The sequence below is a fragment of the Aplidium turbinatum genome, chromosome 1 (assembly GCF_918807975.1).
Source record: "Aplidium turbinatum chromosome 1, kaAplTurb1.1, whole genome shotgun sequence".
Classification (NCBI taxonomy): domain Eukaryota; kingdom Metazoa; phylum Chordata; class Ascidiacea; order Aplousobranchia; family Polyclinidae; genus Aplidium; species Aplidium turbinatum.
Window position 1 is genome coordinate 48,127,591 of NC_137472.1, and position 25,414 is coordinate 48,153,004.

General features: G+C 35.3%; 1 protein-coding gene across 3 annotated transcripts in view; it reads left to right on the forward strand.

The window, feature by feature from the left end:
- The first annotated feature begins 819 nt into the window (after window positions 1-819).
- LOC145781712 (parathyroid hormone 2 receptor-like) overlaps window positions 820-25,414 on the forward strand; it is a 45,015-nt gene continuing 20,420 nt past the window's right edge. For 2 of the 3 annotated variants that reach the window (XM_082593384.1, XM_082593391.1), the window contains exons 1-2: window positions 820-924; window positions 1,942-2,055. In XM_082593384.1, the coding sequence (XP_082449510.1) occupies window positions 853-924; window positions 1,942-2,055 (186 nt within the window). In that variant the 5' untranslated portion in view covers window positions 820-852. Of the gene's footprint in view, window positions 925-1,941; window positions 2,056-23,563; window positions 23,692-25,414 lie in introns of those variants that run through there. The other variant, XM_082593398.1, reaches the window with a different exon arrangement.

Consider the following 25,414-nt stretch of genomic DNA (forward strand, 5'->3'; position numbering starts at 1 on the left):
CAAATATAGTAACTAATCACCTAAAAGCCTTGACAGCCTGTTTAACCTTACTGAGATCATCAACAGGTTCTGTTCTTGTTGCTCTTTGTTTATTATTTAATATTTTTTGCTTTTTGTTGACAGATGGTTTCTATTTGATTTAAAACCTTCTGACAATCAACGGAAAACAGTCTGTCAAAGCTTTTAGGTGATAATAGCAACTACATTTCATACGTATAAATAATTACAAACTTATAAATTTTGTAATATATCATACATTTGAATAGATTATTACTTATCAAAGCTTGCTTCAGATAAAATTAAATTGTTTCCAACTTGAGCGAAAAGAGTAGAATCACAAGTTGACAGTTCGTTATATATTTGCAGTCAGAGGCTGGTGAAGTGCGCAACACAATCAAAATCTAAAGCAATCTTACTCGAAAAGTTTCAGCTTTCAAAGCAGAGGGGATGTATCGTAGATTTTGTGACGAGTTTATTTTATTAGACATTTTGCCTGTTTTCGATATAATTCAAGTAGACGATAATAAAGTAAACATTCTGATAATAGCAAGCAATTCAAAGTAAACTTTGAACTATAAAAGCCAAATGAAAAAACATAGAAATATTTATTAAACAATAAATACTATTAATACTACAAAAAGTGCTCAATGCCAAGCAAAAAGGCAAGCAGAGCGAATTAAATCAAATCATAACTATAATTGATTTAGAAATATTTATTTATTTATTTTCTTATCTTTACTATCTTACGCGCTAGGGTTTTTGTTGACTTTGTATAGCTTTGAAATTGCATTACGACTTGTTACTGATGCGACTGAAAGATTTAATCGCAGCTGTTTTGTGATTTCGTTAAACATGTCAAGTTTACAACGTCAGATTTCGACCACAACTGCCAGTGATGTCCTTGATGAGAGATGTCATTTGAAGGTTTGTTCTTACGACTTCTTGTCGCTTGTTTGAATTATTGAATGAATCTATCAATCATTGACGAAGAATTGAAATATTCAGTCTAATAAATATTACCATATGAAAAACATGCACTAATACACATTACATAGAATGTGTTTATATTCTTAATTCAATGTATCATTGTAATCACTCTATCGCCATTCGCCATTGTTCAGCATTTTGACATGTCAGCACTTTGTGTGACATGACAGGCAGTACAATGCAATTGATACAACAGAATAAAAAATAATATGAAAGTTTTTTTGTTCTAAAATCTGTTTAGTGATAGAGGTTTTGTTGCTTGATGAAAGCGGTGCAATGATGTATTTATGTCAACTTGTTTCACATTATGCCCTGCCTGGCATTCAATGATTTTATCATGCCAAAAGCTTAATTATGGAGGTGGTAATAGACCGTTCCCTCACATAGGCTACATACACCATCAATTTAAAAGTAAACAGAATAATCGTCAAACTATAGCCTACATGTTAGTGGTCGAGAGCAGTGGCCGAGTGGTTAGCGCGTTGGGCTCGCAGTCGAGAGCCTGCCTGTTCGACTCCAGCCACCCGCACTGGCTGTTGTTTCTCTGGGCAAGAAACTTTACGATAATTGCCTCTACCCAGTAATCGATTTCGAGTAATGGGTAGTACCAAATTTAAGTCATAAGTAGAGTAGACAACCGGAAACAGACATTGCAGTCGGCTGCAGCGTGGGTCAGGTGTACGTCGGAAGGCGTACACCGATGCATAGCGCTCAAGTCCGCTTTCCGCAATGCAGGATAAAGATGATAAAACAAACAAACTACATATGTAAATTTTGTATTCAAATGTGTAGAACAAAATAAAAAGAATTGTGTGATTACTAGCCTTGAATTGAGATGCTTTTAGCCTACAATAGTAGATTAATCAAGTAGCAACTCAAGTATTTCTGCATTGCCGTTATTCCTGCATTTAATCTTCGTTAAATCGTATATTAAATTTTGTGATTGATTTTTAGTCTCTTCTGGACAAGATAATACACCTTTGTCATAAAGCTGGTTTTGTCATTGCCTTTGTGATCCTGTGTACGCTTTTACCAGCTAGTTTCATTCTGATTCACATTGCAACGAAGGTAAGTTTTTATTGGTTAATGTCTGGTTTTAGTCTGTAGGCCTACGTATTGATGGCACGGATGTTGTTTTGATAAAGAGTTTCTTTTTATGAAGTGATAAATTTATAACCTGATCGTTACACTAAGCATATTGCAACAGGCATTCTTATAAAATGTTAAAGTGTAATCACATTTCTATCTTCTAATCACATTTTGTGAAGTTTATTTTTGTCCAAATCGCCTTTTAGATGGATAAACATTTTTTTACTGGAAAGTCGCATATCTGTGTTTATTTTTAGGGCTGTTATGCTTTCATGTCTTACATCTTTTAATAAGTGTCAGCGTTTGGTGGTGTTGAGGCCAATGCAAAATTCATCAAAAACAATTGCATGGCTTGTCAGCTTCAAATTTTGTAATTCTTTAAAACTTAACAACAGTATCACAGTTTTGGTAATTTTTAGCCAAACTGAACGAAGTACAGTTTATTTTGTTGTTCGATCATGCATAGAAAATGAAGTGAGAAGTGCTTTCTAATTTTAGCTTTCTTTGTTGAAATGTATACTCTAAAACAATTTTATGACTTAGTGCTAAGATTGGCGGCAACTGCGGAAACTGGCAAAGGATTCAACAACAATCAGTTAACTCACAAAATCCATTTAATATGTTTGTTGCTTGCTTAGAACTAAACGTAAAATACAGCATTTTGTAATTCCAGCCATAATTTATCCACAATGTTTGTCATTTAACTGTTCACTGTTTTAAATTAAATTTTAATGCAAGTTTTACCAATTTTTAGTTCAAAGCGAAAATATTGGTGAATCAAAGCTGAGGAATAGATCTACATATGATTCAATCGACCTATGCCCTATGGTGACTTGATTAAGATTGCTTAGGTGGTAATGTTCATGAGTTGTTTATGTGTAAACAAGCTGCAACTTAACTCAGCAAGTTAAGCTATAGCTGCCGAGCAAAATTCAGCGCGGACATTCTATCTGTCGATGGCACGTAAAACAACAAGAAGCGAGTTTAGCAATAGCTAAATGCTCGTTTAGAAACGTGTTTATTTGAAAATTTATTATATGGTGTCGAAGAAGAATATTACAGCAGAAATTTAAAAAAAATTATGCATTGGACAATTTAAATCTTTTTTTGGTTTGCTCCCTGAAACAGCTAATGATTTCTATTGACGTTTATTAACACCTAATCACTAATACTAAAAACATGTATGAAGAAAAATCACCCAGTAAATAGTACAACAGTTGTGCTGTTTCATGTTTACATCGTCAGTTTGCTATGTTCAAAACGATAAATGTCTGGAAATACGAACCAGTTTTGTATCAGTTAAGTTTTCAGTTTTGTTTTTATTTTTGACCATCATAACGAAAAAAACAATATATGACAAACATATAGCAGAGGTCCAGAAAAAGCTAGAAGCGACAAAACGCGGACGTTATAGCGTGCATGATACCAAAGTAGGACAATCAGTTTAAAATATGGCACGGTCGCAACACCTTAGTTAATGTTAATATTTGTTTGTATTGTTAATGCTACCCTTTATTGTTGGTCGTTTATCCAACATTAAAAACACACACATACACCTATCTTTTCTTTAGGCAACATTTAGATTGTTTTTTTTGTTTTTTTTTACTTAAATCGATGGGTTTTGTTTTCAACAGTTTTAATAATTTAATCAAATCTTCTACAGTAAACAGCTTCAGTGAAAACGTCCACAAAAGAGTTTCATTTTTGGAGTAGCCTACTGAAGAGTTGCATTATCCTATTCTTCATTAGCAATGCTCATCTGGTTTAACTGAAAACATATTTTACAAACATGTCAGCTTCCGGTGCATTGTTAGAAAAATCAATCCGCTCAGCAAGTCTTCGTTTGGTACGTCGATTAGTGCATAGACAGAAAGTGACGTACAGTTACGTCATTTAATTTTTTTATGAGCATATGCAGCGTATTCAATGTTTATCGCTTCATAAGTTAGTGGATCTAGCTATAAATTGAACGCTTAGCAGAAAATTTATTCGGAGTTAAGGTATTGTTGGCAACCTAACAAAAACAACTCCTGTTTTCAATTGGTTCTTATGTGGTCAATGAAGAGCCACAAAGCGAATTGAAAAGGTCAAGTGAGTCAGTTAGGGTCTAAATCAACTAATTTCAAACGAGAATCAATCCTGAGGTCGTCTCACTGGCTTGTTCTAAAAGTAAAGTATGACAAAGTATGATGGAGCAGCAAAATAGAAAAGGACGCTCATTTTACGAAAATAAGCTGTTTTGTTTGTTTCCGTGTCCTGGGTTCCTCAACATACTTCCTCTTACCATCGTCGTATTTCCCTGGCAAGAATAGCATCCTCAATGGTATGACTCATTCTCTTTGTGACGTTAGAATACAGAGAGCCTTTAGATTGTTGAAATGTTCAAATTAAGCAAATTCGATAAATCAATCTGTCACCTTTAATCACTCGTAGTCTTCTACGTCCCTGAAAGCTGTTTAAACTCAAATACTAAACGGTTATTTGCTTTTATTCAATGTTGTATTGACGATATTAGACTGTTCGTACATTGCGACAAACAAAAGGAGTTCTTCTTTTAGTAACTTTACGTCTCTGGTCAATTTGTAAACCTTGTTGCCACAAAACTATGATGAATTAGATTCGGCTGACCAAGCCAAACAACTGACACGGTCATACAGGTTCACATAACTTGAACTCGCGAATTGAAGTTACAAGGATATTCATACGCCCTTGTAGATACTTGTAGCATAATCTATGCTTGAAGGGTTGTTCTGACATGAAATAAATTAAAGTAACATAAACAATAGGTGCTTCCCGTTGAATTATTAATGGTAAACAATTCTCAAATAAACAGAGAGAACTGTTGCAAATCATACGATGCAAGAGTAATGTGATGTTGTGTATTGCACATAAACAATTCCACATTTGCATAAAAAGCGCATGTGTTGGTGTTTTAATTTAATCATTGAATCATAATTGTGTAAGAGTTAGTCTACTCACAAGACAGTACAGTCTGCAATAACTTGTGATGTCAAAGGTAGTTTTAGAAACCCTTGGTCCCAACTTGTGATGAAATAATTGTGCAAAAATTCACATAGTAAATAGGGTGAAGTGAAAGATCTGTTCGAACTTTTAACTTTTGCCAACTGATCCTGATGCCTTTCTGTAACTTTTTTTTTGTCTAAGCTGCTCTGTAAATGAAAGGTTGTTCCTGCGATGTCCAAATCAATACAAGTTTGGTTTGGGGGTGGCTTAGGTGGCTTGTAAAATTTTAAGTAATAATGATTTTTTTATGAGGTCTATTTCCACTTCAACTTATTCATAACAAACTTAACTCAATGTTACAAACCAATAAGTTTAACATTGCTCAAAACTAGCACAGTGGGATACTGTTCAATTGGATCGTCAAAAGTCACTATATTCTAAGAGTGGATGCTTTTTCTTAATTCTTTTGTCAGAAGGTGAAAAGACATGATATTGCGAGTGTACGATTTATGCCAGGAGTGCTAAAAGCTCGGCCCGCCGGCCACATGCCCCGGTTTGGGCTAATAATTTTATTTTAGAGTGCGTAATGCATGCAATGTTTCTGTCACTGTCAGTAAATCTATACATTTTTTTTTTGTGAACACCGCACATAAGATATAACCTTGTACAGTACATTATTATTGTTCTTCCTGTTTGACGTCTCAATTACCTACCCCGACATCCGGGAAATGAGACGCAAAACAGGAAGAAGAATAATAATATAACGTATATGTTTTTTGTTCCAAAAAATTTCTAGCCTTAATGTAGATTCGGCTGCTGCCTGTCATTTGATTTTCTTGCAAGTTTGGAACATCTTTGCACAGTTAAGTCAAGTGTGCAAATTTTGAAAAAGGATTGAAACTTTCAGTCAATGGTTAACTTTGTATGGATGTTTGACAATTAATCGATAATTTTACAAAAAGAATTGCTAAAATGTCGATATATACTTTGGAGTTAACAGGTAGCCTACGCAAAACGGCTTTTAAAATATGAAGGAAAATCTAGTAAAGTATTCAATAATACCAATAATAGCCTAATAGTAATAACTACGTTTAGCCTACATGCCAATTAAATGTCACTATCGCAAACTCAGACGCCTAGGCGATCTAGGTAGGTTTTGCTAGCCCTCACAGGGACTCGTTAAGCAGGTTTAGTTTAAACAAATAACACGTTAACTGTTCTGCTTTACAAGAAATACCAGTGAAATTAATGCTACCGTAGATCTACTGTAGCTTGCATGTAATTTAGATCGACAACTAATTTTTCTTGCAAATCCCCTGTGGCAAGGAATAGGTAGAAACAGAAGAGAAAAAGAACGAGCCAGTTGCTTTTTCACCGCCACAGCAATTCTCTCAAATTCTTTGTGTGGGCTGCAAGGTCGTAGAACTGCACATTTTCAAGGGGCTTCACGACCTGTGTTTTATTATCATAGTTACCAAAAACACCATCTGTTGCCATGACAAAGGCTATCTTATCCACATGCATAACTATATCACCATCTGTGAATGACGTCTTGTGAGCATCAAACATTGAGACAATAGCAAGCAATAGTTGCTGCCTAAGATCTTCGATGTGGTGAAAATTGCCTGCAGTATTAAACTCCCATAGACTTTGTTGCTGTCAACTTTTTTATTTTTGCTAACGCAAACGTTGCATTGCAGGTAAAACAGTAATCAGGCTTTGAATAAGAAAAAAAAAACACAACATAATATTCCTTCTACTCAGGTGAAAATTGCAGCTTTTGGTTTATATTCTCATTGTCAGTCAACATGCCACATGAGAAAGTAAATACTACTACTTGCAGGAATTGATATTTCAGCTACTGGTCCAACTCAAAAACGTATTATTAGACAAGTAGCTGATGAGCTGAAATCCCTGCAGAAAAAAAATCTGTTATTATTGTCTACATCTTTGGCGGTCAACTTGGTATCAGTCCGCAATCAATTAATAGACTCTAAATCGACTGGTTAGGCGCCCCTGCTTTATTGAAGAAGTTATAATTTGTCATATTTTCACGATAATTGTTAAGAAGACCTGCCTTATCAACACTCTGGTGACTGCGGTTTAAGCGTCCGCCTTTCAATTGGTAGCAGGTTTCGATACCATGTCAGGTTGTATAGGCCTACCAAAGATTTTTCGAAAGTGGTACTGAGTCTCGTTCATGCTTGGCACTTCGTAGTGAAATGAATTCAGGGTAATTATGTATTGGGTTGTGAAACAGAAGCACTAACCGCAGACCATGTACTTTACCGCTGCCCAGCTTTTATCCCAAGAGCGGTTGGTCTGTCAATATTAGACGATTCTACCATCAAGTGGCTGCTCGAGGTATGCCAGGACATTTGACCCCGGTAAAACGTAGTTTACTACAAAAAAACTTTTAATACGAAAAAAGAAAAAGTACTCCACTGCGCCTCTATACAGCAACAGCTGCAATAAACAGTGTCTGCGATGGATATAGGCTACAAAATACTGCTATGTAAAAACACATAGGCTACTGTGTTAGCATTACTGTACATTCGGGTTGATAAAAAAAAATGAATTTTAAATATTAAAATCGATTTGAGACATCCAATATGTGAACGAGACAAATCTATTAAAAAGTGAATTGTTATCCAGATTTGTAACATGTTTTTGACCTTGAAATATTTTTTCTGAAGTAGCTTATTGGGCTTAGGTCTACTGCTGATATGTTTCATTAGTATTTAACAACATGCTTAGCGGCACAATGTCATAATTCTAAGCCCTGAAATCCGCAGTACGCTTGCAAACAAAATGCTTCAGGTTGTCACATGTGCTAAGTGTTTAAAAGTTTTATTTTTATTTTTTGGTACGCGTTTGAAGTAATTCGCAACTAGTTTACAAGAAAGGATCATAAAGACAAAAACATGTTGACCGGTGGGTTCGCTTCAGATCGTTACATCTGTCATTATACAAAATTGTCTTTATATGTCGGCTAGTCTGTGGGCAAAGTATGCTGCTTGAATTCAATTATCTGCTTTGTTTGTTTTTTTAGTACCGGTACAAACAAGAAGGCTACAAAAACAATTCACAATAAAAAAAGAAAACGTATTATATTTGATCAAAAATCGGTGGTGATATTGCGTGCATCTACGAAATAAATTGCCTGAATTTTAAAAAACGTTTGTACAGTACGTTATGAATATTGCTGTCATTAACGGTGCCTTAACAAAGCAAGACAATAAAGTTTACGATTTTATGTTATTTTCATTACAATTTAACGTTACTAATATCAGATTAACTTCAACAAGTGGCAAAAAAATTATATTTTACTAAACAAATTTATTTCTTCACGTGCAGATCTTGAATCAAAGTAATAAAATATGATCTGCTGGCTGAGGTAGCGTAAAATTGTAGATTGTACAAAAGCACGGCGAACCGTAGCGTCAGTTCGTTCAACTGGGAATGACACCTATAGATTGTTTGCTCTGTCTTCAGAAACAAAACCAATAGAATACTGAATGGTTTCTTTTCATGTTCTTTATTTTGTAAACTAATGTGCGTAGAAAACATAACTTTCCAATTTCTCTAGATGGAGAAAACATATTATTGCAAAGCTCTGACCTTCAACGACCTTTGTTTTTTTTTAATCACTGATGGCGAAAGCGGCTAAGCCGACAAATTGTCGAGTTGTTACTTCTTTGAATGCTGATAGGCTTTTTCTTAATCGCTGAGCGGATTGCAGGGTTCTTAACCTCAAGGTCAGCTATGAACAAGCATTTGTTAATTAAAACAACTAGTCTGGGAGCCTACGACAGAAGATTTCACCCCATAAGGTACAAAAGGTTTGACCCCTTGAAGTTACTGGGGTCAACCATGTCACTCACAAAAAGTATGGAAGATTGACCGCACCGGGTGGATCTGGACCCTAGAGCCCCCTAAAAAGCCCAAAAAGGGGGTTAATTTCACCCCATAAGGTACATGGACCAAACTTGGTGAAAACGAAGTTCTATGTCAGGACATCACAAAAATATCAAATCTAACAATATTTTCGAGTGGAAAGGTGATGTAAGACTCCCCCCAAAGTGACCCCCCAGGGGGTTAATTTCACCCCATAAGGTACATGGACCAAAGTTGGTCAAAACGAAGTCTTATGTCAGGACATCACAAAAATATCAAATCTAACAATATTTTCGGGTGGAAAGGTGATGTAAGACGCCTTCAAAGTGACTTCCCTTAATGTGACCCCCTCGGAAGGTTTATTCCACCCCATAAGGTACATGGACCAAACTTGGTCAAAATGAAGTCTTATGTCAGGACATCACAAAAATATCAAATCTAACAATATTTTCGGGTGGAAAGGTGGTGTAAGATGACTTCAAAGTGACTTTCCTTAATGTGACCCCCTCGGAAGTTGTATTTCACCCCATAAAGTACATGGACCAAACTTGGTCAAAACGAAGTCTTATGTCAGGACATCACAAAAATATCAAATCTAACAATATTTTCGGGTGGAAAGGTGATGTAAGATGTCATCAAAGTGACCCCCAGAGGGTTTATTTCACCATAGAGTACATGGACCAAACGTGGTCAAAACGAAGTCTTCTAGGGCACCACAAAATATCAAATCTAACAATACTCTCAGTTGGAAAGGTGATAAAAGACCTACCCAAAAGTGAATCTCCTCCTATAGTTTAATTTACTTCATCCCTTTCTCGAACCAACCTTGGTGTAACGAAAGTGCTATGCCAGGACAGTACGAATGGATTAAATTTAAAAATATTTTTATATAGGTTTTGATGAAATACATTCACAAGCTGTCCCATGATGCATGAAATGGAACTATAGCCTACTTTACAAAAAGTTTTTGTATAAATCATATTAAGTCAATCGAAAAAAGGCAACAGGACATGACAATACATGGCTTTGTAACACCAAAAACAGAAAGTACGTAAGAAGCATATAGGCTACAGTAGCCAGAAAATTGATCCAAGATCTTGATACCACCACTAAATGTGGACTTAATCGAACAGCTGACTATCCAAATCAAAACGTTTCGAAATGAATCATTTGGAACGTTAATTTAGGCAGTAATGAACATTTTCCAGCTGCTACAATAAATAACCTAATAAACCCAATGCAGTAAATTTTTATTTAATGCCATTTGCTTCATGTCTCCAATCAGTTATCGTAACTGTTCATTCATAAACAGAGATTGTTCGTGTAAATGTAAACGGTCGTTTCTTTATTCTTCATTGTCACTGCTGTCGCTTTCACTTTCTTCATCTTATTCTTCAGATTCATACAATTCTCCTGTTATATACAGAGATAAAGCAAGCTGTCTGCGATGTACCAGCCCCAAGCAATGTGGTTATCCGCACGTCTGACACTGACTGTCTTGTAATTGGCTTAGGTTGCTATGGAACTTTTGATCCTTCATTAAAGATATGGATAGAAGCTGGCTTGCAAAGCAATAACACGCAGCGGTACATCAACATCAACCAGCTGCATAGGCCTACCGCACTTGGAGTGACGATTTGCAAGTGTTTACCTGCATATCATGCCTTTACAGATTCTGATTACACCTCGTCATTTAGCAGGAAAGGGAAAGTGCGGCCGCTGAAATTACTCCAAGGAAACCACGAAGCGCAGGCAGCTTTTAGCCAACTCGGACACGACAAAGAAATTAGTGAAGACACTATCATCGCCATAGAGAACTTTGTGTGTAACATGTACAAAAACAAGAAAATTAATTATGTCAACGAAGTCCGTTTACAAATGTTTTTAGACGGCTACAAACCCAAAAAAGAAAATGAAAGGATATCATGCATACCAGAAGCTACTGTAGATAGTAGTACTCTACCACTTTGTTTACGAGTACTTCTCCAGAAGACAAGGCGCACACATCTCATCACAAGATGGTGGTTATCTTCAACTAGAAGTGAACAAGCAGCAACCTTGCTGCTAGAGTATGGCTGGAAAGAAGAAGGAGGTTCTTATAAAGTGGTGTGGTTTGAAGGTAAAGGTATAAAGCATCTTTAGATGTCTCTGCGTGGAATCTGATCTCATCCAGGAAAGTCAAGAAGAAGGTAAACAGCATTGAATGTCGCTTGGGTTACCCTTTATAAATATAAAACTTTCTCCTGGTCTATCAGTCGTTTACTTTCTTACTGTAAACATTAGCCAATAACTGGCTGTAAAGTTTCGTTTTAGGAACCTATAACCAATAGTTTCTGCAATCTTGAGAAAAATGCCTGGGTGCACTAAATAACAAATAAATGTTGAACTTTTTCCAGTTAATAGTAAGTTGCAATGTTGCATTATTCGAAGAAAAATAGACGTCTGTAAAAGATAATAAAATTACTATTGTATGTTACGCATATCTGTAGTGCATAATAGCAATTGTTTCGTACAGTCTTTATTTCTCTGTATATAACAGGAGAATTGTATGAATCTGAAGAATAAGACGAAGAAAGTAAAAGCGACACCAGTGATTGATTGATTGATTGATTGAATCTTTATCCTCGGACTGGGAAAGCTTCTTGCAGAGCTTAATCCTGGCAGTTTCGCATACTTGTAGAGGCTTTGAATCACTGGCGCAGGCCCGGTCACCGAGATTGACAGAGTGAAGTTTCCGATTGTTGAAGTCTTGTTGTCGGGGAATTATTCCATCCATTAGATGCCGCTGAATGGAGAGCAGCCCTTAACGTGCGTTGCTCAAGCGCACACCCCGAGAGTCGAACCAGCGCCGCTATTGATCTTGAAGCTTCTTCGTTCCAGAAGTGACGCGCTAACCAATTGAGTTACCGTTTACATTTACACAAACAATCTCTGTTTATGAATGAACAGTTACAATAACTGATTGGAGACATGAAGCAAATGGCATTAAACAAAAATTTACTACATTGGGTTTATTGGGTTATTTATTGTAGCAGCTGGAAAATGTTCATTACTGCCTAAATTAACGTTCCAAATGATTCATTTCGAAACGTTTTGATTTGGATAGTCAGTTGTTCGATTAAGTCCACATTTAGTGGTGGTATCAAGATCTTGGATCAATTTTCTGGCTACTGTAGCCTATATGCTTCTTACGTACTTTCTGTTTTTGGTGTTACAAAGCCATGTATTGTCATGTCCTGTTGCCTTTTTTCGATTGACTTAATATGATTTATACAAAAACTTTTTGTAAAGTAGGCTATAGTTCCATTTCATGCATCATGGGACAGCTTGTGAATGTATTTCATCAAAACCTATATAAAAATATTTTTAAATTTAATCCATTCGTACTATCCTGGCATAGCACTTTCGTTACACCAAGGTTGGTTCGAGAAAGGGATGAAGTAAATTAAACTATAGGAGGAGATTCACTTTTGGGTAGGTCTTTTATCACCTTTCCAACTGAGAGTATTGTTAGATTTGATATTTTGTGGTGCCCTAGAAGACTTCGTTTTGACCACGTTTGGTCCATGTACTCTATGGTGAAATAAACCCTCTGGGGGTCACTTTGATGACATCTTACATCACCTTTCCACCCGAAAATATTGTTAGATTTGATATTTTTGTGATGTCCTGACATAAGACTTCGTTTTGACCAAGTTTGGTCCATGTACCTTACGGGGTGAAATACACCTTCCGAGGGGGTCACATTAAGGAAAGTCACTTTGAAGTCATCTTACACCACCTTTCCACCCGAAAATATTGTTAGATTTGATATTTTTGTGATGTCCTGACATAAGACTTCATTTTGACCAAGTTTGGTCCATGTACCTTATGGGGTGGAATAAACCTTCCGAGGGGGTCACATTAAGGGAAGTCACTTCGAAGGCATCTTACATCACCTTTCCACCCAAAAATATTGTTAGATTTGATATTTTTGTGATGTCCTGACATAAGACTTCATTTTGACCAAGTTTGGTCCATGTACCTTATGGGGTGGAATAAACCTTCCGAGGGGGTCACATTAAGGGAAGTCACTTTGAAGGCATCTTACATCACCTTTCCACCCGAAAATATTGTTAGATTTGATATTTTTGTGATGTCCTGACATAAGACTTCGTTTTGACCAACTTTGGTCCATGTACCTTATGGGGTGAAATTAACCCCCTGGGGGGTCACTTTGGGGGGAGTCTTACATCACCTTTCCACTCGAAAATATTGTTAGATTTGATATTTTTGTGATGTCCTGACATAGAACTTCGTTTTCACCAAGTTTGGTCCATGTACCTTATGGGGTGAAATTAACCCCCTTTTTGGGCTTTTTAGGGGGCTCTAGGGTCCAGATCCACCCGGTGCGGTCAATCTTCCATACTTTTTGTGAGTGACATGGTTGACCCCAGTAACTTCAAGGGGTCAAACCTTTTGTACCTTATGGGGTGAAATCTTCTGTCGTAGGCTCTCGGTCTAAACAAAGACTATTAAGAGAGTTAGACAGCATCCATATTAAAATAGGCAATTTCGTATGAGTGCAAGCACTTTGCTTCCAGGGTCAGTAGAGAATCTAAAAAATGTTGACACCATAGTTCCTACAAAGCAAAAATTCAAAGAGAGAATAAACAATAAAACATCGTAAAATTTAAAGTCCGAAACTATATTATTGTACTGTAGTCTACGAGCTTAATTCCCGAAAAAAACAAAAAAAACACAAATTTTACCTTGTTTTAGTCGGGTTCTGCATAGTTTTGCTCTGGCATCATGTTTTGACACACACCAGTGACATTAGTTGAAAATTTTACCAAAACCTTACGTAACAAAGCTGTAAGTTTCACTTAAAATTGTTTCAGCAACCTACCGGATTTTTTTTTTATTATATAGTGCACGCTACCAATTTTACCATGCATATACCTTGCAACGACAAACTATAAAGCTTATCAAATAGCCTAATAATGGAATCGACGTCATAACGTTTGTCTGCCATTTAATGTTCTAAACAAAAAATAAATCGCCTCAAGGTGTCAGCGTTGAGCTTTCAGTGACCTGATTATCAGAATCTGTGGTGCACAACATGTGTTTCGCCAAAGTAGCTTGACGTAATATATTCCTGGAGTCCGTGAATCATACAGCAACTGTTACAAGAATTGTTTTCATTGTTATTTTTAGAAGTTTTGTTAATATAATTTGCGCTCTAAACTATTTTACTACATATCGGGTCATGCTTCTATAAAATCGTACAATAACACTTCAAAAAACATGATAATTAATTCAATAAAAACATAGGTACCAAAAGGTTGTAATATATAAAGTCAAAATAGAAAAATTTATAGAAACAAAGTATAGCCTACATTATTCATTTTTCGTGTGGTTACATTTAAAATCAAAAAAGTGAATATTTTGAAACAAAAATTATGATGCAAAGTTTGCAAACACTTGCCCACTATAAAAAAAAAGGCGACTGTTAGAAATGTTCAACTGGAACTTGTTGACTGAATTTTTTTGCTTTATACTTGTTTTTATGTCTACGTGTTCATATACTGCATCACTAATGTAGCACATAGAACTTATTTTTGGTAGATGTTTGGTTTTCAGGCTTCTGTTAGATGTTTGGTTTTCTGGGTTCCTGTGTTGTAATGTAGGCTAATTTTCTTTATTGTATTAATTGCATGTGCAACGTCATTGAAAATTTAATCTCGTTCGACAACAGGGTAAACTAATGCAATTGCTATCTGATTTAATTTAAAAAACGAACAGTAAAATTGCTGCATTTCCTTTCACATTTCACTGCATTGATTGAGTAACAGCCGAAACAAAATCTCCATCACAGCGACAAAACGTATGTGCGGACATCGTTAACAACCAAATCGTATCTCCCTTCCGGAGATTGATATAAATGCTCATGTTTGCTTTTCGCTGTTTTGATTTTTTTCATCAAATCTTTGATTTTTATCAGATCTTTTATGATAAGATGACCTGTAAGCTATTTCACCAAGTCATTGATACTCAAAGATTCGTAATCGCTTTAAAATTTAATTCTTTGCATTTGGGGCATTGCAAAAATCATATAGGTCGTTATAGAATAGACTATTCATCATGTACTACTTTGAAAATATTTCATTGATTTTAGACAATTTTAATGATTCATCACGGACATCCTGTCATAACAATCTTTATGAAAATGAAACAAAAAGAAGATTATTTAAGTTTACGCTTCATCAATTAGATTATGACCATACTGTATGTGACAGCTATTCGATTTTGTGACTGCAATTTCATAAAGTCTTCTGCTGTACAAACTCTTTTTCTAGTTCTGTATATTTTCGTTATAACAACATTGCAATTAGTTCAATAGCAATCTTGTTTCTTTAACTTTCGTGTAGGTTTCTATGCAAGAACAACAAATTTATACCGTATTCTACACATTGAGGTCTAAATCTAAAATATGATTCAGGCGATGGAAGCTTCTGCACATTGGGTAGAAATGTCACTCTGTATCATTGAATGAGAAAAAACACATTTTCTATAACTTACAGACATAACTTCTATTACCAAATGTTTAGGTGTAAACTATTATATGATCTCTTTAGGCGTAAAGTGGTTTTAAATACAGTGTCCAAAATCTTTCAAACAAATTAATTTAAAATTGTAACATTAGACAGCATAAAATAAATTAAAAACAGTTTATTTACTCCAGTTTTGTAGTAAACATATATAAAAATGATGTAGGCCTAAAGCGTAATGCTACCAAATTTTTATTTTAGCGTTTTAGCTAAAAATACGAATATACTGCAGCACCCTACTGATATTCAATTTTTTGTCATATCTTGGTGGGCCTTTACCAATAATGCCACGGTGGGCCAACATACAAAAACTTAGTGTTATCGAATATCTCTTACAAATGCTGTGAAATAGTGATGCCACAGACAATTCAGTGTCACTTGGTTGTTCTGGTGTTAAACATTATTATTTTTTTTTTTTTAAGAATCTTATTTTGGGTGGGCCCACTGTCAATCTGGGTGGGCCTGTACCATGGCCTGTACCAATCAGGCCCATCCGGTAGATCCGCCCCTGCGCAGAGAATTTCAAATGCGTAATGGAAAAAAGTTGATCATCATGTTTTGCTTCCACCGTCCGTCGGAAAGCACACTGTAGCAATAGGTTAGCCTACTGGACGAAGCTACCCTCACCTAATTACTCATAATTTACCCAAGAACTTTGAAAAATCTGTTTTACATGAATAAAGAACGTTAGGCCATTAGATGTCGAATAAGTCTTGGTCCGGACAGGGTTAAATTACATTAGCCTGCTTTCCATTAAGCATTATTGATTTTACTGCGGTTCTGAAATTATTTGGTTTATGCAATCTTTTAATTTTCAAAGCGAGTTGTAATTTCAACCAGATTTATGAATCCTTGCAAAAAAAAATCGATGTAAATCTACCAGTTCTTTTAGAAGTCGAAAATCAGTTTGTGTAGATAAACAGCCCAAGAAATCTAGATTTTACTCTGAAACTGTGATAGCTGATTTGATTTAACGTTTTCAGGAAATCGCTTATTGATTGTTAAACCATTAGACAGTATTGAACAAAATACCTATCGTTGTACATTTGTTGATTTGTACTGCAGTAGAATAAGCAGCATAGTTTTTTGCAATTGTGAAATTATAAACAAAAGGATTCTAGCTGGAGGCAAGTAAATAAAAGTTTACGCTGAATGCTTTGCTGGATATTCTGTAATTTTTTTTGTGTGCATAATTTTAGTTTGTTGTTACAATAATAAAGAAGAATCATTGTTACAAAGCTCTAACCTATTAGCCTGCGTTAAATACTTATAAAATATGAAATGTTTTCTTTCGCTCGATTGTGCATGGCCTTAAAATCTACAAAACATTTTGACTTTGCTTTGTCGTCTTCAAGCGGAATAGTTTTTCTATTTGAGTTGACAGAAGTAGATTTTATTGTTTGGCTTGGGACATGGGATTGGGATAACAGAACACTTGAAATACCACTGTGTTGCAAGTTAATGTCAACTTGTTAAAGCATCAGTACTCAGCAGCCTATTAAAGAGTTGAATTGTAAAGTTGTGAACATTTGAAATGGATGACTTCTATTGTTAGTTTCTTCAAAAAGTGTACAAATAATTCAACATTATTGATAAAGTATTTTTTGCTCTTCATTATGAATCGATTTTTTTTTGTTTTACAACAGAAAAATCAATGTCTAAAGTAGCTACAACGCTTAGCTACATCGAAGTTAGGAGGTCTAACGCAATGCCGGTTTTTGAAACCAGCCGAATTGCGATCGAGTTAACATAATGAAAAAAAGTGTGAGAGTTGTATGTTTTTGCCCATCAAGCTTTGACATGATAAACCACTAAAATAAAAAGTGCTGACCAACAAAATATAAGTCCTAAGCCCAACATGATAGATAACATTTGATTAGATTCTTGTTGCAAAATCAATCTGAAAATGGGCTAATCTTGATAATCTTTTAAGTTACGGCACATTGTAAGAATGTATTTGCGATGCTGAAACTACAAAGAAGGCTTCATCATCAACCTGAGATTGAGAGGGATGGTAGTCTTTCAACTAACTTTTGCTGTACATTGTGTGTAAAGTGGCCCATTCAAAAAGTGGAATTTTGAAGAAATCTTCTCGTTATGTTTCAGATTTATTTTAATGAATGAAAACCATTGTGGGTGTAAGGATCATTAAAATTATGATGAAAAAGCATAAAAAATGTTATTGCATCAGACGTTAAAACCTCAGGCGGTGAACTTTTCGTATACTTTAGTTTTAAAATCTTCTATTTTGTTTATTTTCAGAAATGCTAGTTGTGCATTAATTTTATCACAAAACCGCGTATCGAATTTTTCTTCTAGAAACCTTAATCAATAAAATCAGGTGGAACACATTTACCTAGAAACTGCGTCCGTCCTAGAAAATTGATTTGAGCTTGTAGATTCGGTTGTTCTTATCACATGCAACCAAAAAAAACTTAAAAACCTGATAATCATTATTATTTAATATTGTACGCAAATGAGTGGTATTGGTTATCAATAGTCTGTTTCATCAACAAGCTATATTTCACACAACCATATGCCGTCCTATGACTTTGGTGCGTGATTAAGTTCATTTCTTCATTTCTCTCTGAACAGGGTCATCAAACTTATGGTACTATTGAAAAAACTTCGGTTTGTTCTTGAAAACGTAAACTTTGTTATCTGATGAAAACTTTGTAAACTTTGTTACCTTAACTGTTACTTGAAAATTTTGCTACCTGACTAACCGTCCGCCCCAGGAGCCGTCCACGCAACCAAACACTCAGCAGCAGACACACCATACTTACATGGCCATTGGCCATACGTTTCCGTCGAATGAAGTGGTATCGCAAAGCATAATTAGAAACTTGGTACCTTGAAATGCGTCATCTGGCCCATTAGTTTGTGGTGCCATTGACCCAATCAATCTGTGTTCATTTTTTTTTCTCAACTGGTGCGCTTTAGGGTGGTTTGGAAAAGCTAAACTTGAGTTTATGACACTGACATGACTCAGTTTAAGAGCTGTAATTTGGTGACAGCTGCGGTACATGAAAATGCAATCACCACAACAAAAACTGTTCTTACTTTGTGCAAGATGCTTGTACTTGTACTTAAAATTAAAAAAAGCTTTAGCGATCTGTAATAGCTTATTGTTTTTAGTAGTAGTAATATTATCTTGGGCTAGAATCGCTGCATGTTTTTTCAAACTTACTGTTACTGTGAGCATAAGTGTACTGTAAAAAGAGATTAAATTGGCTTGTGCTTGAGTAACTGTGAATCTAAACAATCTATTAAATCTATTGCTTTATTTATCAAAAAAAAAAAAAAAAATACAAGACAAGGCTAATTTTAGTCATAACGCATTTAAATTAATTATCCATCCTGGGTGGTTGAAGAAGTTTATCTGTGGATTATTTTATTTTGATAAGCATAAGGTGAACCAATAATAATGGAACTAAAACTTCGTCTTTAGTTTAAGACCAGCTAAGTCAAACTGAACGAAGCTTTTGGTCGTAAACGAAGTTGTTGTCAGTTTAAGGTAATTCCTAATGTACCACACTGCACTTTGAATTTTGAAACCGAAGATGTCTTCGCTTCAAAGCAAGATCTCATTTTTATATTTCATAACATTAAAAATCACAATATCCACCAAAAGCACGCGTTTCTTAACATTACAAGTGACAAAAGTTGTTTTTGTGTTGTATTTATATTTACTTAGTTATCCGCACTATTTATTTACGATTGAGTTACAACCTCTCTTAAATTTTGAGATTCTTTTTGCATCAATTAAAACATGACAACAATTTTGAAAGGTTTGGAATGTTTTCCAACAAGTTTACTTGTCCATCTAATACAGTGGTTCCCAAACTTTTTTGACCGCGACCCAAATTTGAGTTTGGTGAACTTCTCGCGACCCAAGACACAGACAACCTACTGTATATATATAAACAATTTTACCACTCCACTGTTTTTGCAATCTTTGCCTGCTATAAACAAGACACAGGCAACCAGTTGAAGGGTGGTCTACTGTAGCTCCTCTTGCTCAGAGTCTAAGTAAAAGTGCTAGATTCGTTGCTGAGTCAAACCGGCTTGGCTCCAGTGCCTCTTCTCGGTGCTTAAAAATGCGCTCATTTTTTACATGCGTCAGATGTCTCTTTAACTTGTTCTTCTAAGGATTCGTTTGACAACATTTTACAACACAGCCTACTGTACATAGCGGCTTGCCAGCAGCACCTGGGTCGCAGATAAAAATGAACTTTAAATAAAAAAAAATAGTTTAGAAATCTTAAATTGTCAACTTAAAGAATAATTTACGTGTACTGTGATTTATTGATGAAAGTGACTTGAATGCCAGTAAAACTGCTTGCCATAATTGATTTTGATAAGAGAAGCCGAATAAAAGCGTGTGATGCTCAATAGAAAAAAAAAAAAGTTTATTTATAAATTAATTTACAACAGTCCGATTTTGGCAGATTTAGATCGTCTCTGCACGACCCATTTTCTGACCCTTCGCGACCCATGTTTAGGTCGCGACCCATAGTTTGGGAACCACTGATCTAATAGGAAACCAAACGATATGACGATACGCTTCGGGAATTTTTTTTTTTACTTGCTTTGGATTGCTATCATGCTGTATTTTGTGCGAATGAATCTTGAAACGAGGTTTCTACAAGACTGCTACCCACAGAAGTTCACTTTTCACCTTGGCATGAAAGTTTTCAAAAGTTCTAACAGTTTGTTGCACAGGCCGTAGGCTACCTAGCCGCAGACGGAAGTCATCTTGAAGATTACATTGAAATTTTTAAGAATAAATTTGAAAATTATTCAGTTGCCTACAGTTGTAATGCTACCAGTATTTTGAAGTTATGTTTTGTTTACTTTTCATCACTAAGTAGAAAATCTTTTGTAAAAATAAACTTGTACTACCAGGCAGAAAGTATTAAAACAGCTGTATTACTTGGTAGTGTAGCGATAGCTTACACAGCAGAAACCCAAAATTAGATCAAAAAGCAAGTGGCAATACTTACGAAATGCAATCCAAAGTTTTTAAATTTTTAACCGTGTATAAATATGGCGGCACCGAACTAATAATTCCAAAAGTGTTGATACTGTAATGAAAATATAATGATGGCATGATGCGCATTAAAAGTACCATCATATGTTTCATCATTGATCACTTGGTGACGAACAATCCCTGTAGCATGTAAATGAGTAATGTGAGAGCATTACATATTCACACCTTAATTAAATAAAAACCAGACAACTTTACATTTTTTTTAACTTTCTCGTATTTAATCGGATCAATAAGAAAACAATAATAAACATTAACTTTGTCACAGAATCAGTGACAAAAAGTTAAAATGATGCAGACGAATGTACAGTATAGAAGCCATGCAACGCAGTAGGCTCCGTTGAAACCTAAAGTGTTTGTGTTTTTCCTTTGAACTGTGTAAGCGAATGGTTTCTACTTTGCCTATGCTAGGGCATAACATGTATGTTTCATAACTACAGAGAAATATGATCACGCATGAACAAGAACATCTGACGTAACGTCTTTTGATCAATCATACTGTTTTGGGTATAAATAAGTATTTTCTTGAACCCTGTGGTCGTACTGGATGTTTTAAAAAAAGTTTAATTCGTTCATCGATTCAACGTCTTCTAAAAGCAAATCATCAAATGAATAACTTTGTGTAAGAAAGAATTTGGCTCACAAGGATTGTCTCTCAATAGGACAAATAAATTGTTCCACAGAAATGTCGCAGCAGGAGTCTTTTAAACCAGGTCGTTTGTTGGTGGAAGAACAATTATTTAGCAAGGTCAAAGTACCACACCAGCCTACAATTTAGTTCTAGTTGTCTTAAAAAGCTTGTTTGTCGTTTTTCTGCAATCAATCAATTTGCAGCGTACATTTAGCGAAATTAGGTTTTTCGGCTAGGGGACCTATAGCCCACACTACAGTATATATTTGTTGTGCAAAACTTTCACATAAGCCTACTGTAATCTGCATAATATGTATGATTGCTTTGATATTGCGTTTCGTTGCGATTTTTTTCCATCAGTTTGCCTCTTTCAAGGTTGCTGATGTTGATTTATTTACATTGATGTGCTGTTTTTATTTGCAACTTTGCAGTCAGCTTTCTCTGGCTGCTGCTGGTGTACTGATTAGCACTCTTGACAATTTGTTAATCGATGTCCGTACATGCCTTTTGCGCCAGCTACTGAACTTCAAGCTTATCAGAGTATTGAGTTGACTTGCTACTGTAGATCTTTTCACCCACAGAGAAAGCAGTGGCACGAAATACTGTAATTTATTGTGCTCATGCCTGAGCCATTTATTAGTAACATTAGCTTTTGTAAATTATGCACTTCTAGTTAGGTTAATATGCTTAAAAACATTAAAATCATTTATAAACTGTGCTTATACATTAATTTAGTTATGGTCGTTATTTTGCATATTTTGTTTTAAATTACATATTTATAGTATGCAGCCATGGACTTCTTAAGAAGTCCATGATGCAGCATTGCTGAAAATTACTGTATACAGTAGTCTCGGCTTATTAAGCCCATGGATAATAGGCTCACTCGCTTATTAAGCCCAATTTAGTGTGGTCCGGAATTACTGAATCATGGCTACCTAGAGATATGGCCTAATTTGTCACATTCCACAGAATTTCTAGTTTTTGCCAACTTTTAGTGACGGTCTGAATGAATTTTTCTAAAAATGATATTTCAACGTCCTCTTTACTGTCTTCTGACGCAATGAGTTTTAACATCATCAGACGTTGAAAAACAAAGATAAATTGATTTCGAAAATTTTAGTCACACTGTTAAAAGATTTTATATCATTACGAGTCGGCCAAAAGTAAAAAAAAAAATCAGTCGGACCCTAGCAGCAGCGGTAATAAAAAAAATCGGCAAAATGTGACAAATCAGGCCGCAACTCCATTTGGCCATGACTGAATGTGTGGCAGAGAATCGCCTCCGCTTAATATAGGCCCACCCGATTAATCTGCCTAAAATTGTTCGGTTCCAGTGGTGGGCTTAGCGGTAACTACTGTAGAACTACAATATTTTGAACAGTGTGGCACAAATACATTTCAATGTGCACTTACACAATACTAACAACTAAAAGTTGCTAGCTTTTTATTTTAAAAGTAAATAAAAAATATCAGTAACCTCTCAAGTACATGTAGCTCCACACAAACTGAAAATTACATGACATATTGATTCTTTTTATTTTTTTAAAAGATAATGTCCAAAAAGATATATTTAACTACGGACAGAGGCCAATATTTTCGATCTTAAGGATCTCTCAGTGAAAGTAAAGAGTTACCTTGAAGTTTCGAATGAGATCATGATTTCTAAGAGTGATGATTAATAAGCCAATGAGAATCGATTTAATTTTTAATTTCAGACTTTAGCGAAATCTATAGCATTGGCCCTTGATACAAGAGGAGGATCCACAGAGGATGCAAAAACACACAATTTTGATTGGCCTAATACCGATTTGAAATTATAGTATCCATGTTTACAATTTTACTGTTTTATGAATACTCTGCACCGGCAACCTCACTTGAAGTGGGAATAAAGCCAGAAGTGAAAAAAGAAGATGGACAAATAGAATAAAACGTAACTTTATGATTTCTTTGATCCAGATATTCCTTAGTGTCAGAAATAATCGTATACCGAGGTATGCATTATATTTTCATACACCGCAAAGTTATTCTAAAAATCGTTAAGTCTACACACATGTTCATGACTGCTTACAACCTTACAGGATAAGAAGGAAACATAACGTCTTTCTTTTTTCCCAACCTAATGTTTGCGAGAAAAGACTACAGGTCTCACGATTCTCGATCAGGCTGTGACGGGGCGCCCGTACAAACAGTCGCTGACAATAGCACTGTTGGAAGTTAGAAAGGCAGCGACAAAGAAAGTGCTTCAACAAAAATGTACTATTCGTTCGCTGAGTAAACATTGTTCAATGTGTTTCACGAATAACATAACATCGTCTGGAAACATTCAGTGACATTTTTATTCCAGGTGAAAAACGTGTAGTTGTAAGAAAGTGTAGCCTAAGTTTCATATTACAAAAAAAGGTTTCCAAAGATTGTGTCGTGAAACAGCCAAGAAAACAATTGTTTCATTGCACAGCATTCAGTCATAGAATTATACTGAGTTGGTAAGTTTGTGTTGCAAGATGTATTTTCCATAAATCTCTATCGGCAGCTTACAAATGCTAAGTTGCAAGCGCTTAGTTTCACGCGCGAGTGTGTTTCGCTGATGTTAGTTGGCAGCGTATCTACATGTTCAAAAACTCTGTTTGTGATGTCATGTAAGAAAACCACCTCTGGTAACCTGATAACGTTGAAAGTCTGACTTGCAATATCAACAAACGTCAGCCGAAGCTAACCATCTCAATCAGAGTTGCATTTATGTAGACAATTTTTTTATTCGAATGAACTTGTGAAAGATTTGTTTATTTCCTTTATTTCAACTATGCGTATGTAATTCTTATATGTGGCCCAAAAAGGTATTACTGTAATTAGTTAGTTTTTTAAAGTTTTGAATGGCAACGCAATATGTTTTTTTACCTGCTTTACTTTGAGAGAGGGCTTATTTTTGTGTTGTTGTTGCAAAAATATTTTCCTTAAACATCCAGTGGAGGGGTAAAATTTTTATTGAGCATTGATATGTTTTAGTAGGAGCGCAAAACTTTTCAGCAGAGAGATATTGCTTTGTTTTACATCACTGCATTGCCAGTGACGTATGCTAAAGTTTATACAATTTGTTTCTTGACAAAACGTACGTTTCGGTCGGTTAACTTTTACAGTACAGTAGGTGCATTGGGAATACAAATTTGAAATCTCAGCTAAACCTAATCGTTTTTTTTGTTACTTGATCTCTTTTAAACCTTTAGTAATTGAATCTTTAAATACAGTGGCAGACCAAACGATCATCAAACAGTAAACCACACGCTTTCCAAATTCTGCGTGTCGGTTAAAATAAGTCAAACTAGTTCTAAATTCTACAGTTTCTAAGTTCTAATAAAAGTTCTACAATACCAGTGCAGATGACTGTTACTTGGTAGACTTAAAAAATCGATATCTACATTTTGTTATACAACAAGCAGCCGTAGTTTGTTAAGAACGCTAAGCTGAACTCGATAAACCGCAATCTTTTTTGTTCTGTTTCTTCTGCTGAGTCAATTTAAAAACAACATATCAATCTTGTTCAAGGTAACATGATATTGGTTAGCCAACGTATAGGAAAAAATGAGTGTGGCACTTTAAATTTCAAAAATTACGCACTGGGTGATAAGTACTGTATATTTAGTGGGTGGTATGAAAATACGTTTTTGTTTCAATTCTCAAACGTTTTCAATGCCGTTTTTAGCATTCTGTAAAAGGTCTTTTCAAGCAAAGCATAACAGATAGGTTTACCTTGATACTATTTCATTAATCTATGCCTCATTTACATATGAAATTGCAGCTCGAGCTAACATTTCATTTCAGTTTTCATGCAAATCAAATAGTTATAGCAGGTTTATAATTGTTCTAACTTGTTGAGAGAGTGCTAAGTGGTTTCACCGTAAAATGTTTTTGTTGAAGCAAAAATATAACGCAGAAGATAGGTTAAACGAGTTCAGACGAGGCTGGCTTGTTACACATCGTTTACCATGAAACTAGACACGTCGAAGAAGTGCATTTTCTAGACGTTGCCAGATACTGATTCAACAAAAAGAATGTTTGTGCAGATGGTAAATCACTTCGGTCACCGCTTTTTGAGATTCTTATCGAAGTCGCTGAAGTGAGAATTCAAAGATTCTTTTGTTGATACACACGTTACGAACTAGGCTTTCTTCAAGTTTTCAACTCAATCCCAGCCGACAAACTATTCCTTTC